Source organism: Solanum lycopersicum, chromosome 3 (genome assembly GCF_036512215.1).
Source record: "Solanum lycopersicum chromosome 3, SLM_r2.1".
NCBI classification, from domain to species: Eukaryota; Viridiplantae; Streptophyta; class Magnoliopsida; order Solanales; family Solanaceae; genus Solanum; species Solanum lycopersicum.
In genome coordinates, this window is record NC_090802.1 from 1,976,556 (window position 1) to 1,995,938 (window position 19,383).

Here is a 19,383-nt window from a genome sequence, read left to right on the forward strand (position 1 = left end):
CTGGACTTGTCCTACAACTCAAGCATGATGAAAACCCCTAAAAATGATAAATAAAACAATTATCAAAGATCCATATAGAAAAATAACAACAAAATAGTAATTATAAATATATATGGTAAAATATTTTACCATAATATTTAAGTTTTCTTTAGAATTGATAATTTTTATGTTATATGTTTTCTAAACATTATTACTTTATAACATGTAAAAATATTAGATATTTTCTCTTTTAGCTAATTTTAAAAAGAATGATATATTTTCTTTTGACACATCTAATATTTTATCTATGTTGGACCCTCACTTATTTGAATAATTTTGAAACATGGCAAAATCTTCTCATATTTCATAAAGTTCATATTTGGTCAAATTAAATTATTAAAAGTAACTAAATATGATACAAAGTATCTAGAATTTTAGCCATTGAAGTAAAAAAGGAAGTTAAATTTACCTTGAAAATTAGAACTTCAACATCTTCCTCATCTACAAGAGCTTTCACAAGAAGAGCTTCATTTCTCATAGTTTGACTATAAAACTCTAGCATTGCTAATTCCGAATTATTATTATCTTCTTTTTCATCATCATCGTTATCGTATATAATTCTTCTCCTTGCGTGGCAAATCACGATTGACAAAGACCTTTTGACAGTCGATTTATGAGAAGTTAATAAGGAGGAGGATTGCGAAAGACTGAAAATAGTTTGGATTGAGTTGGAATTATGGTTGGGAAAATAGCATGGTAAAAGATAAGGTAAGCATTGTGAATTATTGCATTGGAATAATATTCTATGGTTCAACATGTTAGCCATAGGATAATGTACAAAAGGATGAGGTCCAAATTGGAGGAGCTTATTATAAATCACTTAGTTTTATTTATAGGGAATAAATTTATATTTTTATAATATATATAGTATTTCATAAGTTATGTTTTTATGTATTTATAACAAGGAATAAGTTTAATTATTAGGAGCAAAATTAAAGACATGTCCATTAAAAGGGACAAATTTGTGCAATTCAATGTTCCTTCAAAGGATGAATTTCACAAATTAATTTTTTTTTATTGGAGGGAAATTTTCACATATAGCCACTTAAAAATAATTAATTATTCTTTATAGCTATAGTTTGATAATTACAATTTGTAGCTACATGTTATTTGGAGGAGAGAGGAGAGCGAGACTGGGAGAGAGAGGAGAGAGGCGAGAGAGAGGGGGAAAAGAGTGGGAGGAAGGTGAATTGTATATGTATATTGGTTAGATAATTATATATTATACATATGTAATTGTATATATGGCAAGAGAAATTGGGATAGGGAGGAGAGAGGCGAGTGAGACTGGGATAGAGAGGAGAGAGGCGAGCGAGAGATGACAGAGAGTGGGAGAGAGGTAAATTGTATATGTATATAGTTGTATATAACTGTATATTATCATACACATTTGTATAAATGACAAGCGAGATTGGGAGAGGGAGGAGAGAGGCGAGCTAGATTGTGAGAGGAATGAGGGAGGCGAGCGAGAGAGGGAAGATAGTGGGAGAGAGGTGAATTCTATATGTATGTAGGCTAAAAAATTGAATATTATACATATTTATTTGTATATCCTGCGAATTATACATATACAAACATGATTAATTATACAAACTCGAAATGAGACCACGTAATTAATGTATAATGTTACTCGCGAATGGTAATTATAGAAAACTATAACTACCATGAGTAATTAAATAGTACAAATTTGCTTATACGCGTAATTTTCCCTTATTTTTTCCATTGTATTCATTAGTGATACAGAATTTCCAAGCCCATATATCAATACTGAAACAAGCCCAATAGTAGAATATATCTTCTTTTTTTTTTTTTATCTTATAGTGTTAAGAACTAAGCGCATTTAATATATCACTATTTTTTCCAAATGACAAAAAGTTTTTAAAATTATAGGATCTTGGATAAAGAAGGGACTATGAAATGTTTTATACACCAGAGTTATGGATTTAAATCCTACTATCATCAAAGTTAAATTTAGAACCCCAAACTTCGAATCTCATGGCCTGGTTCGCAACCACTACTTTGATTCTTAAAAAGCGATGGAATATTTTTCCAATATTTTATAGATAGTTTTTAAGAGGGGTGTCATAATTGAATCAAACTGTAAATCGAGTCAAGCCGAAAAAAATATGACTAACGATTTGGTTTCATTTGGTTTAATATTGGGAAAAAAGTTCAACTATACTTGGGTTGGCTTGATTTTAACTAAGAAAAATCAACCCGAGAACAAACCAATCCGACATAGTAAATATAATTTTTAAAGTTTTTCTTATACATAAAAGTATTTTCTTTGATGTAATTTCTAAATATTAGTTATACGTTTTCATAATTTTTATCTTTAAATATATTTTTTCAAGTTTTTGAGACTTAAAATTTGAACAGTCGAATAAAGATTATAGTCCAGAGATATTAGTAACTCTAATAAAGCTCAATCGTAATCAAATCAATACTAATGCTAACAAAATAAATTAATTTAACATTAAAAATGACAATAATGTTGAACATTTGTTTTTTAGTTTTACAATACTTTGAACATTTAAAATACCTATTCTTTACTGTTAAATTATGTAATTAATACTTATTAGACTTATTTTAGCATGATTTAGTACTTTTAAATTATGATAATTTTCATCATGACTCTGCAATATTTATTTTATATTATGCTTTCATTATCATTTTATTAAATATTTAGTGTCATCACTCATCTCATAGTTTGTGTTGTTTTCCTAAGAAACACCTTAGACAGTTTGGTGTTTGAAAAAATCGAACCAACCCGAGGTTGAAAAGTTTAAACCAACCTGAAGTTAAAAAATCCAAAAAAATCCCGACTTTTATTAGTTTGGTGATTTATTAATTTAAAATTTTTACACAAATAAATTAATTTGATATTTCAAAAATCTGAACCAACCGATCATCGTAAACCCTTAGTTTCTAAATATGGGAATATGAATTTACGATCAATATATGAACAATATAGCCCAGATTTGACTAAATTAAGATAGGGATACATGTGATGCAAAATAAATGTTTTTTTTAATTTTACATTAAAATTTAATGCTAAAGTATAGTTATTTTTAGTAACATTTTAATAATGTTTTAAAATGAAGAAACAAAATTTTTACCTGCAAACATGAATTTGATTGATGGAACTTGAAAGTTGAAAATCATTGTCTTGATTCAAAATCATATGAAGATTTTAGATCAATACACTTGCCTCTTTTAATTTAAATCAAAATTGATTTTTTGAAATTGACTAAAAATATATAAATATTTAATTACGATCTTACTTATTAACTAAAACGAGTTATCAGATTTCATAAATCTCAAATTTTAATTTTAACTTTGCCTTAAAGCCCCTATCCTTTCATAACAAATAATATAGCTCGATAAAAATATCCATATAATTTTATTTAAAAAATTATATAATTAAATTCTCCGTAAACCTAATCACGCTTCAATAAATCTTTTTTTCAAATTATTTTAGTTTTAAAGAAATAAAACATGACAATTAATACTGAACTGCAACAATATTATATTCAAATATTTAAAATCATTTGAAGAATAAGTTCGAAGCAAAGTTGTATTTAACTATTACTTTAAAGATGTTGTGCAACACGAGGGTTTATTAGTGTAATAAAACAAACCTACCTTATCTACTATTTATAAAGTCGTTCTTTGACTGATAATAATTGATTAGGATATAAAATTAAAAATTATATTTATTTATTAACTATTTTCTTTATCTCAAATTATTTATTATTTTAGAAGCTTAGTACAATTTTTTTTTATTATTGCTAAAAATAAAATATTGTTTAAGGCTTTCAAACATTTCATTAGAGTAAATATTTAATGAAGATTAGAATTATGTCTTTAAATATAAATGGGAGTAAATTTTTTAAAAATATTTCATTAATATATTATTATATTTTCTTAAAGATAAAAAAATAAAAATATAACAAATAATTTATGACGAACAAAATACATAAGTCACCTTAGAAAAGGTAGCCACCATTCGATAGTCTTAACTTTCATAGAAATTAGTTGTTAAATCTCTTTTTTTTTTAAAAAAAAATATATTTATGTGTCAATTCTTGTAGTTGATAGATGACTACGTTAATAAGCGGTGGATCTCTTAATTTGAAAGTATTTGATAAATATAAAAATAATTTAAAATAAATTCTTTTAATAAAATTAAAAATAACTTAAAAATAAAAAATTGCCATCCCTTATTTTTTATATTTTTTTAAATAAATTCAAACGGGCTCTGTACAATCGAAAAATAGCGAATGAGTTTTTATTTTTTTTAACGAATAACGACGGTGGATTTCTTTGTAAAGTAATATCCATCACTTACCTTTTGTAGCATTTTTTATGACGTAATTTCACAAAATTTTCAAAATTAATATTTTTATCTTATAGAAATATATAATTGTCAATCTAATGTGTTGTGTAACACATATTAGTTATCTCTATATGAGTTTGTTCTTTTTAGCCACTAAAATTGACATTTGAAGACATAAAACTAAAGTCTTTAATATTATCATTTTTTTAAAAAAAAAAACTTACGTAGATTTTGTTAATTTAGAGTTCATTATTTAGATATAGTCTAGTTTGTAATGATTATATTAGATTTTGAAACTTCTAGATATGTATACACTATCCGGATAATAAGGTCAAGTTCGGGTATAATATGTTCTAGATACATTGTATATAACTGAATTCTAAGTTATATAACATATTTCGCGAGCCTCCCTCTCCTCTCTATCATCTCACTCGTCACTCTTCCATGTATCTGGTGTCTCAATCGGAAGAGTTTGTCTTTAACTTGCAATTTTGTGGGAAGAAATTTTAAATACTTATTGAAATTATTATTCAAATTTTATTTCAGGTTTGAAATTAAAATGAGGTATCGAATGGTATGATTTGCAAGTATTGGAAGTAATTATCTACATATTATTCAAACATTTGAAACCAAATATATTTGAAGAACAAGTTCAAGCAAAGTTGGATTTAGCCACTACTTTCCATGTGTTGTGCAACACGAGATTTTTAGTGTAAAACTATGTTAGTATTTTTCTTATTCATACGTAGTTATTTGACCAAAGACTTCATTAAATTTCATTAAAATAAGGATTACAAATTAGGCATATATCATATATGATGTTGATTAATAATGTAGTGTTGATTAGTAGCTAGTTGTAATGATAATTGACACTAAGGGTCGATAATGATAATTGATGATAACGTTTAATAGTTATGATATATGATAATGTTAATCTATAACAAAGAATAATTTAGTGATTAGTAAGAATATGTAACTGACGATTGATGATTGTTATAGTAATTATGATTTGTGATGATGATCGTAAAAAAATAAATATAAATCAAATAAAATGAAAAGATGAGTAGGACATAAATTTGAAGTCCATTATTCTAATTTTTAGTATACCATTTAAGAAATTGAAGAGGTCTAGTCAACCTTAGACGAGCTAATCCCAATTTGTAAGTGCAAATTTTATAGAATTATATCATTGTCAAAATCTCATTATTATTATTATTATTATAGTTTTCAAATAATTGAGATGTCAATGAGAATTAATTAGTAGAGAATATAGAACATGTAATGCATGTGTGGCCACGTATGGCAAATACTTTTCCATTAAATGGCCGATAATGACGTTGCTAATAATTCGTTAGAGATTTAAAATGATCGTGTAAATTGAACAGAATATAATTTATTGAACCAAGAGAGGGGTGGGTCTCAAATTGGAAGTCTTATGTGTGCGTGCTTTTACTCAATCGAGCTCATTCCACATGGTCTGTTTAATATATATATAATCTTTTTTTATAGATTATGATTATTATATTAGAGTGAGGTTCATTCGATATGCATACGTTGATATTTGAGACCCTCTTTTGTGTCAATATACTTAATTATATTAACTATTTTAGTTTATTTTTTATAAAATATAAATATAACCTGTAAATGGCCTCAAAAAAAAAAGGCTGGTCAATATGGCTGGATAGTCTCTTTCATATTGATGAGCATTAGAGTTATTACTAACAAAAACAACAACCATGATGATTTAGACGTTTAAATAAATAAAATAGAGTATTTTTTAAAGTAAAATAATCGAGTTTCTTTTATTTATGTTTTAGATTCGATACGTGATTAAAAAATTATTATTTTAATAATATTTGTATATTTAATTTAGACTAATATTACATAAGATTGGGATTGAGACAAGGATAGGGGGTTTGCGGGATGGGGTCAAAAGATGATGTGTGTTGAAAAACGAAAAAATTAACAATCAATATAAAATGTCGCTTGCAAAACTTATTTTTTCTATTTTAATTAAATAATTTATTTTCCTTAAAAAAAATATTTTCATAGAGAAAATATTTACCTAAAATTTCAACTACCTAATACTAAAAATAGAAAAAACTTCTGTCTCCATCTAAAAAACCATTTATAAGTAAAAAAAATAAAATTGTTGCTCTTTTTAAGGTTTTATATATAACCACATTTGACCAATTGAATATATTTAAAAATAAAAAAAATATATCTCTATTACAGTACTAATTTTGGACTCATTACTATATATATGAAGTTTATATATTATATGAAGTTTATATATAACCACAATTGACCGGTTCAATATATTCAATAACAAATGGATGTCTTTATTATAGTACTGATTTTGCACTCATTACTATAAATAATTTACGAATGCAATGAATAATATGGACCACTTAATGTAAAAATAAACACAATATTACAGAAAAACTAATCATTACTATAATAAAGATATATTCAGACAGGTAATTTTGGTGAAATTAGTTACGAGAGGGGTGAATTTAACTTCATTTTAACGGTGAGAATAAAAGTAAACAGTAAATCAAAGTTGAGGGGTATTTTTGATCCTTTCCCCTTTATTTATATATATATATAAGAGGGATGTTTCAGTCGACGTGTGTGCTTTTCAAAAATATTCATTTAGTCATTTAAGGTTTATTATTATTGTTTTTATAAATTAAAACTCTCAATATACCATATTTACCAATCAATCACATACTGATTTTAAAAATACGTTTGAATATTACAAAAATAATTGACAAAAAAATTATAAAATTAAAATAAATAAAATAATATATATTAAATCCGAATTCATCCTGAATTTTCTATATAAGTCTCAAATTAAGATGGCTCTACATAACCTTAAAAAAAGCACAAATACTATTCAACTATACCATTACATGGCTATTTCAATTTTTAGATATAAATTACATGTAAATCGTTTAAAGTGTGTGAATTTGTATAAGAATAATGTCTATGGCTGCAAACGTCTTTTCTATATTTTTGAATGAATAAATATATTTAATTTGTACAAATAACAACAACCATGAAGTTTAATTTTGTGGTATATACAAGCTTTGTATTTATAAAGAATACAGACAACGACGTACCGGCTTAAATAGACTAGGTCCACGATTTTCGTATTTAGCGACGTTTGATCATGAAAATAAAATTATTTTTTATTTAATTTGAAAATATTAAAGTTGGAAAAGTGAAAACATGTTTTGAGATTTTCTTTTTAATGACCAAATGGTGAATTTTTAAATAAAGCGAAGAGAAAAAAAATCGTAAAAAAAAAAAAAAGAAGAAGAAAAGATCATAGCCAAACGGACCTTAGAGTTTCTATACTCGATATTATACGATAACAATGTAAAGACTTTTTATTTTTACATTTTTAGTAATTTTTAATCCTAAATATCTTATGAAATTTTCTTTTTACTACCTTTATTTAATAGTGTATTTAAATTTTATAAACACGTAAAATAATAGGCATTAAACATAACTCAAATCAAAAGTCTGTTCAAATGAAATTATTGTGGACCACATATGGATATTTTACATTGTAACCCCATGTCCCACTTATAATGTGAGAATTCAAACATCGGACCTTAGGTTCGTATCTAAATATCTAGAGTATGAAAAATATAAGATGATTATGTAATACATTAGGTAAATCGTAAAATTGAGTTAAATTTAACTCTGATATCATTGATTAGAAATGAAAATTGTAAACCTAGATGAAGCTCAATAAAAAACTGTCACGGGGTACACATATAGAATATTTTTTTAAACATGTATCCCTACCAACAAGGGTTGTGGTGGAATGGTAATTAAGTATTTCTTCATCCTTAACCCTGAGGTCTCGGGTTTGAGTCCTCATGGATACAGACTACGTCCCTATGTGGGACTTCTCTACACTAATTCGAATATAGCTAGACTCTAATGACGGTGTCAGACACCTGATGAATTTTTTTTTTTAAAAAAAAAATCCTCAATATGGAATACTCTACCATTTCCCTCTCTATATATAGTCCTATAGTTTCCTTGAATATTCCACAATATAATCACTCTCTCAAAACATCATTTCAACTAATTAGAGTTCTATCTACACATCATTTTAATAGCCTCTTTCTTTGCAATTCTCATGGATTCCTCACCATTGTCTTCTATTGAATCTCTTGTACATGATATCAAGAAAGATTTGTTCTCAAACCAAGAAAATTTCAACACTTTTTTGACCAAAACAACATTTGCCTATGACATTGCTTGGTTGGCCATGATTCCTTTTGATAATCAAAAAAAAGAAGCTAATGGTCCTATGTTTGTGAGTTGTCTAAATTGGATTCTCAACAACCAAAATGAGCAAGGGTTTTGGGGTGAATCAAATGGTGAAAATCAAATTCCCACCATTAATACTCTCCCTATTACTCTTGCATGCATGGTAGCACTCAAAAAATGGAATGTGGGTGAAAGACACATAAAAAAAGGTAAATTAAAGTAGCAAAAAATTACAATTATATTGTTAGTTATTACTTAATCTAATATATGTTGTTCGGATTCTTCAGAATGTTAGATGTATCTGTATTGGATGATCCTCTCAAAAAATGGATAACCTTTACTTAATCTGACAAACAATATACAACATTATTTAAAGAATTCGAACAATATATAAACCTAGATTTTGACTAGTACTTGTGTTGCACGCATTATTATTATTACTATACTATAATAAATTTTATTTTACCCTCATCAATATCCTGACAATTTTGTCATGATATTATTAAAGATTATCGTTCTAATAATCTTTCATTTTTTTTCTTAAATTTTATAACCAGCACATAATTAAAGATAGTGTATTTTATTATTTGAAATGTTTGTGTTTTGTTGAAATAAAAGGCACAAACTTTATTAAATTATATTTTTGCTTCTCTTATTTCTTTTCTCAAATTGTTTTCATATGTTTTTCTTCTTTTGAATCAGGGATCTATAGATCAGAAACAATTATCTACCCTACAATGATAGGAGTAAGGGCTGCGTATATTTTACGATAATTTTCAGCAACAGAACTAGTTTGGATTTTCACTAATTAAGGAAGTTCAAAATACGAAAAAATAAACACATGAAGAAGTCAAAGAGGATTAAACATATACACAATATAAGTGACACGCTTAGGAATACAAGACAAAAAATAGTACTATGTTTTTTCAAACAATATCCTTATACTCCCTTTAACTAATAGTGTTCAATTTTCAAGAGATATTTATTAAATAAGAATAGTTTAATGAATTAACTATAGTTGTAGTTTATTAATGAACGTGATTTTTGCTTAGGTGTTAATGGAGCAAACAATGCAATTTTTCATTAAAGAATTGAAATTGACCCTGTCGGGCTACATTCACAAACTTCACTTATGAGATATGAATTACAATACTGAATATGTCGTTGTCGTTGTTATTGTTATTGTCACTTAAAATGACATTTGAATGTGTTGTTATTTTCAGGGTTGAAATTTGTTCATGCAAATATGTACACACTTTTGAAGGAAAATTCTCAATGTTTTCCATGTAATTGGTTCACAATAGTTTTCCCTTCAATTCTTCAACTTGCAAAAGCACAAGGCCTTGAAATTATTATTGTCAATGGATCAAACAAATTGTTATCTGATGTCATCATGAAGAAGAAAGCACTTCTTGAAAGGTAATAAAATAATCTATAATAATTTTCATGTAATTTATATAATTGCATGCATGCAAAATACAGATCTAAGGCGGGTTCTATTCGTTTAGTTTAATAGATCACGTTAAATTAGATCTTAGACCTAACTCACACTCCAAAAGTTAGCTTAAAGGGAGGAGGATTGTCCAATTTATAAAGAGTCTACTATCTCATTAAGCACCGATATGAAACTTTTTGTCATTCTTTAACAAATCGACTTATTCACAGAGTCTAGACCACAAACGGGTTAAAAAAAATATTATTTTTATATCTTAAATAAAAAATTTAAAAATAAAAATATAAAATTTGAATCAAAACTATAACAAATCTCGCCCTATTCATAGAGTCTAGATGACAAACGGGTTAAAAAAAATTATTTTTATATATTAAATAAAAAATTTAAAATAAAAATATAAAATTTGAATCAAAACTATAAAAAAAACAAAATTATTTACACTAAATTACATGTTTAGATGATATACATGTTTTTGCTGAATTCTTTTGAATCTTCAACTCTGATGATGTTTTTACATATTAAGAAAATGTGTAGGTAAAATAAAATCTACATAAAATAATAAAGATTTATTAGGATATTTAGTGATGGATAATTTAGGTTAAAGGTAAAATTATATGTTTAGATAATATACATATTTTTGTTGGATTTTGTTGAACATTAACGATGGATTTTCCGTCTTTTAACTACATATATAAGGAAAAAAAAGTGTATAGATAAAACAAATTAATCATGCATGCATATATATATATATATATATATATATATATATATATATATATATATATATATATATCATTTTTAACTATATATTCATCAAAAAAAATTCTATTTTTTTTCAGTGAAAATCTCAATGATAATATTGTTAGTGAAGCACAAGCCTTCATGTCTACTGGAAATAAAAAATGCCTTCAATACCTCATGTCAATTGTTCAACAATGTCCCAATGGAGGTTTGTTATAAATATTTTACGATTTCAATTTACGTGTCTTACTTTTTCTTTTATTAAGTTTGTTAAAAAAAAAACAGATGTTACTTTTTTATTTAGTAATTGTTTACTTCCAATATCTTGACATGGCATATTTTTTATGAATATTTTAAAGAATATGTCTCATTTTACGTGTTTAGTCAAACTAAAACACATAAATAAAATAAGGGTAATAATTATGGTATTTGGATTAATTAATCAACATGCGACTCGATTATCCCTTCGATGGGATATGTATATGTTATAACAGCACAGATATTAAATAACCCTATCAATAAAAGTTTAGGCATATGAAAAATATCATCTCTACTATAATATTTTTACATCTTTACTTGGATATAAACCTTTTATTTGCTCATTTTGTTGAATATTTTTTGTCTTATATCCTAATTTATTTTTTTTCATATTTTTGCTCTCTCTTTTTTTTGGCAGTGTCTTCAAGATTTCCAGTGGATGAAGAGCTAAAAATGCTTTGCATGGTTGATAATATACAAAGAATGGGATTGGCTAAACATTTTGAAAAAGAAATTGAACAGATTCTTGACCAAGTTTACAATAATTATCAAATAAATAATTTAAAGAATAATAATGAGTATTTATTATCATCAGAAGAAGAAAAAACAAGTGATGATTTACCAGACAAATTATTAAAGGACTCATTGGTTTTTAGGCTTCTTAGATTGCAAGGCTACAAAATAAATCAAGGTACTTTATATAATCTAAACTTATTTCATGTGAAATATATTTATCTGGTACGACGAAAGTTATTTTTTTTAAAAAATAAATAGATTATTATTACTATTTAATCACGGGTCCAGACGGACTACCGCGATTCCTTTCTTCTTTAAAATTCATATATTTCTTATCAGTGTATCGTCATCTATCTCTCGGATACAAATTTCAATAAAAAAGTAGTTCAACCTTTCTTTCATTTAGTTTAGTTTGAACCACTCAAAACAAAAGTAATATTAAAATTCATTTGGGAAAATAACTTAGAAATTAATATATTTTCCAAAAAAAAGATACTTTTTTTTTTAAATTTTATAGTTTTTATGTTTCTCTTTTTTTATTTTTGTCTATTGCAGGAAGTTTTTGTTGGTTCCTTCAACCACACCTAAAGGACAAAATAGAAAAGAACAAAGAACAATTTACATATGTCATGTACAATGTTTATAGAGCCACAGATTTAATGTTCAATGGTGAATCTCAAATGGAAGAAGCAAGATTTTTTGCCAGAAATTTTCTTATGAATAATGATAATTATTTATCATTATTTCCATCACTTCAAAAAGTGGTAAGTAGTACTTAACATAGATTGTTTAAACATAATTTTTTATTAGTGGTAATTACTTACTAGAGGTCACGGGTTTGAGTCCCTGGTACAAGATCGTCTCTGTTAAGAAACGTTTTATTCTCAATGTAGGATTTTATGGTGTTAATCTGAATTTAATTAGGCTTTAATGTGAATATTGAACACTAAATGAAAAAAATGTACATTTTATCAATTCATAACTAATATGTGTTAAGATTTTAGTAAATGTTTATGTATGTATCTATACTTTGTATCAAAATTATGAGTTCAGATGAAATTGTAGCTGAAATAATGTTTTTTTTACATGATAATTTTTTTTTTTGTTGTTTATTTATAGATTGAGCATGAGTTGAATGTACCATGGTTTGCTCGATTAGAACATCTTGATCACAGATTATGGATTGAATTAAATCAATCTATCCCTCTCTCTATTGGAAAATCTTCATTTTATTGGTAAGTATATATTATTATTAGTATTATTATTATTTTATTTACATAGTTTATATATTATTAATTAATTTAAAAAATGTTATTTTCTTAGGTTGTCTTATCTGCAAAATGAAAAGTTAATGCAATTAGCTGTGCAAAATTATGAATATCGACAGTCAATTTATAGGAAGGAATTGGAAGACCTAAAGAGGTATCAACACAATTTCCTTTGATCTTCATAAATAATATTATCGATAATTTTTATTTTCTATATACTGACAGTATAAATTATTTGTCTGATAAAAAAATTTGATTAGAGATTAAAAGTATATATCTTCAAAATATTTTCAAATTTTTAAAAATGGATCCAACTTAGTTTTTGGAGAAAACTTCAAATACAACTTCAAAAATTTAAATTTTTAAATTTCAACTTAAAATATATGATCAAACAAGAGGTAAAGTATTCTCTTAATCAAGATTGGATGCATTGTTTATGGTACGGATTTGATAGAATTCAATAGCTTTAATCTAGACGTTACATTTGTCTTTGAAAATCCATTAAATATGTAACATTATAAATTTAAAACGTAGAAAGGACAAGAACCCAAAACGCTGATAATATAAACTATTTTTATATTATTAGTGTATATAAACTAAATTTGTATTACATCACATCATTCTAATCATTAAAAAAAATAAAAAAAATCTCTATTTCATGTATTTATTTATTTTATTTTATTTTTGGATTTGTAGGTGGTCAAAAGAGAAAGGGCTTGTAGATATTGGATTTGGGAGAGAAAAAACTACTTATTCTTATTTTGCAAGTGCAGCAAGTAGTAGTAGTTTTCTACCTTATGAATCTTTTCTTAGATTAATTGTTGCAAAATGTTCCATAATTATTACTGTTGCTGATGATTTTTATGATGAAGAAGCCTCTTTAAGTGAACTCCATATATTAAGTGAGGCAATACAAAGGTAATTCCATATATATATAATCTGATCGTATAAATATTTTTTATATTATTAATGTATAAAACTTAACCTCGATAGTTAATTAATTATTTTTTTTTCATAGGTGGGATGCAAAGAATCTTGATGGACCAAGTAAGATCATATTTGAAGCACTTGATGATCTTGTGTGTGATGTTGCCAAAATGTATCATCTTCAACACAAAATTGACATCACCCCACAACTTAGACACATGGTAAGTTTTCTCATATTATTTAACTGTCAGTGTATATAAATTAAACTCAATAACAAATAAAATTTTGAAGAAATACATATGAACCATTGTTATCCCTATAAGTAGGGTATAAGGGAGGAACTGAGAGATATTTATCGAACAGTGATCAGTTGAAAAAAAAAGTTATGTTGTATATATAGCATGACGAGATTAAAAATCCCTCCAACTATAATCTTTCTTTAAGAAATGTTTACACAAATAGTTGATCGGGTTCATTGTTTACTTTTTCTAGTCGTACACAATTGATTACACACAATTATACATATATTACATATCGACCGATTATATTTTAAATTATGGAATTAATAAAAGTTAATTTTTTTTATTAAAAATAAAAAGTGGAAGGAGACATTTGATGCATGGATGATGGAAAGCTTATGGAGTAGAACTTCAAATTTGCCATCTAGGGATAAATATCTACAAGTTGGCATGATATCAGTTGGTGCACATATTTTAGTTCTTCATGCTGCTTCTCTTGGATGTACTATTTTGCCAAATCAAGTGTTTGGGCCAATTAATGGTCAATATGAAAACATTACAAAGTTGCTCATGACCACAACTCGTTTGTTGAATGACATCCAAAGCTATCAAGTAAGTCCATTAATACACGCCTTGATGAAATTATTTATAGTCACACTATGTTATAGAATAAAATAACGTAATAAAGATCCTGCTTACATGAAATGATGCCGATCTATTATAACAATTTCATTTCTCTTCTTTTTGTGGAAAGAAATTATTTTGAAGTAAGCAAATATGTTATGATTCCAGGAGTCTATCTGTCGCGTATAGATTTTAGGGGCGGTTTTTAATAAGGTTTTACTTGCATATAACACTATAAAAAGACAGGAATCGCGATAGATAAATTATGAATTTGTACCTTATACTAATTTTTTAATTGTACATGATCAAATGCAGAAAGAAAGGGAAGTTGGGAAGATGAACTACACATTGCTTCACTTGAATGAAAACCCTAGGGGACAAATTGAAGATTCAATTGATTTTGTGAAAGTGATATTGGGAGATAAAAAGAAAGAATTTCTTGAAAATGTTTTAATGGATGGATTCAATGATATGCCAAGAACAATGAAGCTCCTACACCTTTCTTGTTTAAATGTGTTTCACATGTTCTTCAATTCTTGCAATTTATTTGATACAAAATCAGCAATACTTGAAGATATAATGAGAGCTATTTACATTCCACTTGGTCAAAATGAACAAACTAAAGTAATGGCAATTCAAGAAAAGAAAATAAAGAAAAAGATTGAGATTGTCAAAGTCAATGCATGTGTCAATTATGAGATAAACATGAAACAATTACAAGTTGGTGTTGGGATAAGTTATGTTAAAAGGCAAAATCCTAAGAATTATAATTCTTTTGGTTTGTCTACAAAAGGGTTTGCTTCACATAATCTAAGATTATGTTTCATGTAATTGTTGAAAAATGTTATTATAGTGAAAGAGTGATTGCAAAAGTAGCTCTTGCAAGGAATTGGGAAATCACTTTTTTTTTTAAAAAAATAATATTGTAATAATATAGTATATATTATATTTCAAGCAATTTTTAGTCTTCATATTCTTCTTTGATTTTGTTTCTATGTGGCATTGGTATATTTTATTTTATTTTTGTTTAAAGGCAAGCTCCTAAGAATTATAATTAATATATTTTGTCCACAGCCTAAATATTTTTGTATGTTGCAAGAAAGTAGTAACCTAGTCATTGTTTTTTCCTAATAAAAAGGTAAGAAAACTCTTATTATTCTACTTTCGTTTGCCATAAATTTTAAAGGCGATAGGAAATTAAATAGCAATTACAAATAAAATATAAAAAATATAATTTTATTGATCAAGATTATGAATTTTGTATCTCCCTTGATTCTTCTTTCAAAAGATTTAATTTATTCATGATTCGATCGAGGGTCGTTAGTGGTGTATTACATTTCTAAAACTAGAATGATGGATTTTGATCTCTCTATGAATTTGTGAAATATTCGAGAGATATTTTAAAAGAGTATAGTCTCTTTATAAAGATATGAACTAGGGTTTAGAATTGAATAGCCTCTAAAAATTTTAATTAAATTTAAACATGTAAAATCCTACGAAATGTAAATGTCTATAATAATTATATATTTATAACTCAATAACTATGACTTTTTTTAGGACTATCTATTCATTCTTTTCTCTTTTTTTTTAATTGACAGTATTTTAAAAATAACTTTTCTAACTTTATCGGGTATAAAAGTAAATTCTCCATATTTTTTTCTCAACCTCATTATAATGATTATATAATTGTTATAGCAACTAATCCATTTATGAATTAATTAATGTGGCTTATGAATGACCATGACTCAATAATATTTTCTAACAACAACTTGATTACTAATTTGATTGAGTTGACTTTCAACATGATTAAGAAACACTTAAACCACAATAACTTCCAACAAATATGTCAAAAAATTTGATTAGGAACAAAAAAAAAACTAGAACTATTATATTTTCTTCGTCCAAAATTATTTGACAGGTATATTAAAAATAGATGTATAAGATTAATTGTGAATTTAAATAATTAAAAAATAATTTATCACTATTTTCTTAATTTGTCCTTAATGATAGTGTAGTTCAATTTAAAAGTTAGATAGCCTTTTGATATTCTTGATAAGATTATATTAGTCAAATTACTCATTGTATTAAATTTTCTTTGAGGGATATGCATGACCTTAACATAACAAACAATTATGGACGAAGAAAGTAACTACGATTAAAAATATATCGCACCGAACGAAACTATTTTTTTTAACTAAAAATTTCAAGTTCTAGTCATGAATATGAAGAAATAATTTTTTAAAAAAAGTTCCTTCTAAATAAAATTTTAAGTTATACAAATTTGAATTAGTTAGAGTTTAAAAAAAAAATAAAAAAATAAAAATATATATATATATATATATATATATAAAAAAAGTAAAAAAAAAAGATTTGTCCACTCATTTTTGTTGTCTTCTTCACAACCAAAGAGAAGAAAACTCCATTGCTATAATGGAGGAAGAGCAAAACAAATCTCCTCTCCACCATTATTGGGGAAATACCTCAGAGGAAGATTACTATACTCTTCAAGGTATCAAATCTACTAAATCTTTTTTCACTTCATCTAGAGATTTAACCCTTTTCACAAGATCATGGTTACCCCCAACCAAAACCCCACCTAAAGGTATCATTTTTATGATCCATGGCTATGGAAATGATATCAGTTGGACATTTCAAGCAACCCCAATTCACTTAGCTAAAAAGGGTTTTGCTTGTTTTGCTCTTGACCTTGAAGGGCATGGCCAATCTCAAGGTCTTAAAGCTTATGTACCTAATCTTGATTTAGTTATTGATGATTGTTTGTCTTTTTTCAGTTTTGTTTTGACCCAAAATACTGAATTTCAAGATTTGCCTAAATTCCTCTTTGGTGAGTCAATGGGTGGTGCAATTTGTGTTTTGATTCATTTGAAAAGACCTAAAGAGTTTAATGGTGGGATTTTGATAGCCCCAATGTGTAAAATCTCTGATAAAGTGAAACCTATATGGCCAATTGCTCAATTTTTGACATTAGTTGCAAGATTTGCACCAACTTTGGCTGTTGTACCAACAGCTGATTTGTTGGAAAAATCTGTTAAAGTACCTGAAAAAAGGATTATTGGTGGGAGGAATCCTAATAGGTATTTTGGAAAACCAAGATTGGGTACTGTTGTTGAGCTTTTACGTGTGACTGATTATGTTAGTAGCAAACTATGTGATGTGATTATGCCATTTTTAGTGTTACATGGGAGTGCTGATGTTGTTACTGATCCAGAAGTGAGTAGGGAATTGTATAAATTGGCGAAAAGTACGGATAAGACATTGAAGATTTATGATGGTATGATGCATTCTTTGTTGTTTGGAGAGACTGATGAAAATGTTGAGATTGTTCGTGGTGATATATTGGCATGGTTGAATGATAGATGCTGAGCAGGGGCGGATCTAGAGGAGATGAATGGGTTCGTATGAATAAAAACACACTATATATACAAAGGTCGAAAGTACTTATTAGGTATATACAGTACCCTTGATGATTGATGAAAGTCGTGTCTCCGCCACTCATGCTGAATTGTCTGCACTTGGATTAAATACATATCTGATTCGTATTAATCTCATTTCTAGTTCATTAGTGTGTGTCATATTTGTTAAAAGATCCAAACTTTAGAAGTTTTTTTTCTCTAAGAATGATGTGTAAAGCTTGCCAAGTAGTCTAGATATAAAGATTGCATTTTTTCAGCAGAATCAAGCTTGGATATTTGCTTTGAAGCATTCTGTGTTTACTTATGAATGCATGTTTTATAACTTCTCTATTCCTATGAATGATGTGAACTGGATTATCTGTATTTTGCAGACTTTGATGGCAAAGCTTTCCATTTAGACTAATCAAGATTGTACATTTTCTTATGAATGAATCATATTGGTGCATGACTATTGAAAGAATGTTATTTATTAGTCTAAGTTGTAGTGGCAAAGTTATTTGGTAGTTATGCTTGTGATAACATGTACTCTGTCTCTAGACAATTGTGATTTCTTTCTATTTGACTAAGATTCGATGAAGAAAGTTATCCGATACCTGTGGTGGTGAAATATCACATGTACTCAAAGAGAATAGTCTAACATGTGGCGCGCGACCTGCCATTCCTGGTTTGGTCTTACAAGCGTGTTGATAAGGCTGCATACATACCACCCTCCTCAGATATTACTATGTTGTTGTTGTTGTTGTATATGGGAGTGCTGATGTTGTCACTGATCCAGAAGTGAGTAGGGAATAGTATAAATGGGCTGAAAGGACAGAAGAGACATTGAAGATTTATGATGGTGTGATGCATTCTTTGTTATTTGCAAAGACTGATGAAAATATTGAGGTGGTTCATAGGGACATATTGGCATGGTTGAACAATAGGTACTAAACCGGGCCAGAAGTGGTTCATATGAACCCGTTGCTGGAAAATTTCACTATATATACAACAACATATCCCGTGAAACTTCATAAGTGGGGTTTTTTAGGGAGGCTGGAGTGTTCACACGCTTTATCATTGTCTTATGAAGGTAGAGAGGTTGTTTCTGAAAGACCCCTAGTTCAACTTCAACAATTTCACTGTATATATTAGGTCAAAAATATATTTTAGGTATATATAGCAAATGATGAACCCTTTGGTGAAAATTTTGTGCATATTAATCGCATTTCTAGTTGATTGGTGTGCCATATTTGTAAAAGATACAAACTTTAGA

General features: G+C 27.0%; 2 protein-coding genes across 2 annotated transcripts; both read left to right on the forward strand.

Annotated features, from left to right (window-relative positions):
• The first annotated feature begins 8,537 nt into the window (after positions 1-8,537).
• LOC101262489 ((E,E)-geranyllinalool synthase) lies at positions 8,538-15,528 on the forward strand. The gene is made up of 11 exons (NM_001302911.1): positions 8,538-8,880; positions 9,895-10,090; positions 10,964-11,073; positions 11,542-11,814; positions 12,195-12,403; positions 12,759-12,874; positions 12,963-13,061; positions 13,604-13,825; positions 13,926-14,055; positions 14,434-14,685; positions 15,013-15,528. The coding sequence occupies exons 1-11, from the start codon at positions 8,538-8,540 to the stop codon at positions 15,526-15,528; spliced, it is 2,466 nt and encodes an 821-aa protein (NP_001289840.1).
• A 183-nt stretch (positions 15,529-15,711) lies between these two features.
• On the forward strand, positions 15,712-18,453 carry LOC101262782 (caffeoylshikimate esterase). Its single transcript, XM_004234081.5, has one exon. It carries the CDS (start codon positions 17,128-17,130, stop codon positions 18,079-18,081), a length of 954 nt encoding a protein of 317 aa, XP_004234129.1. The 5' UTR covers positions 15,712-17,127; the 3' UTR covers positions 18,082-18,453.
• The last annotated feature ends 930 nt before the right edge of the window (positions 18,454-19,383 follow it).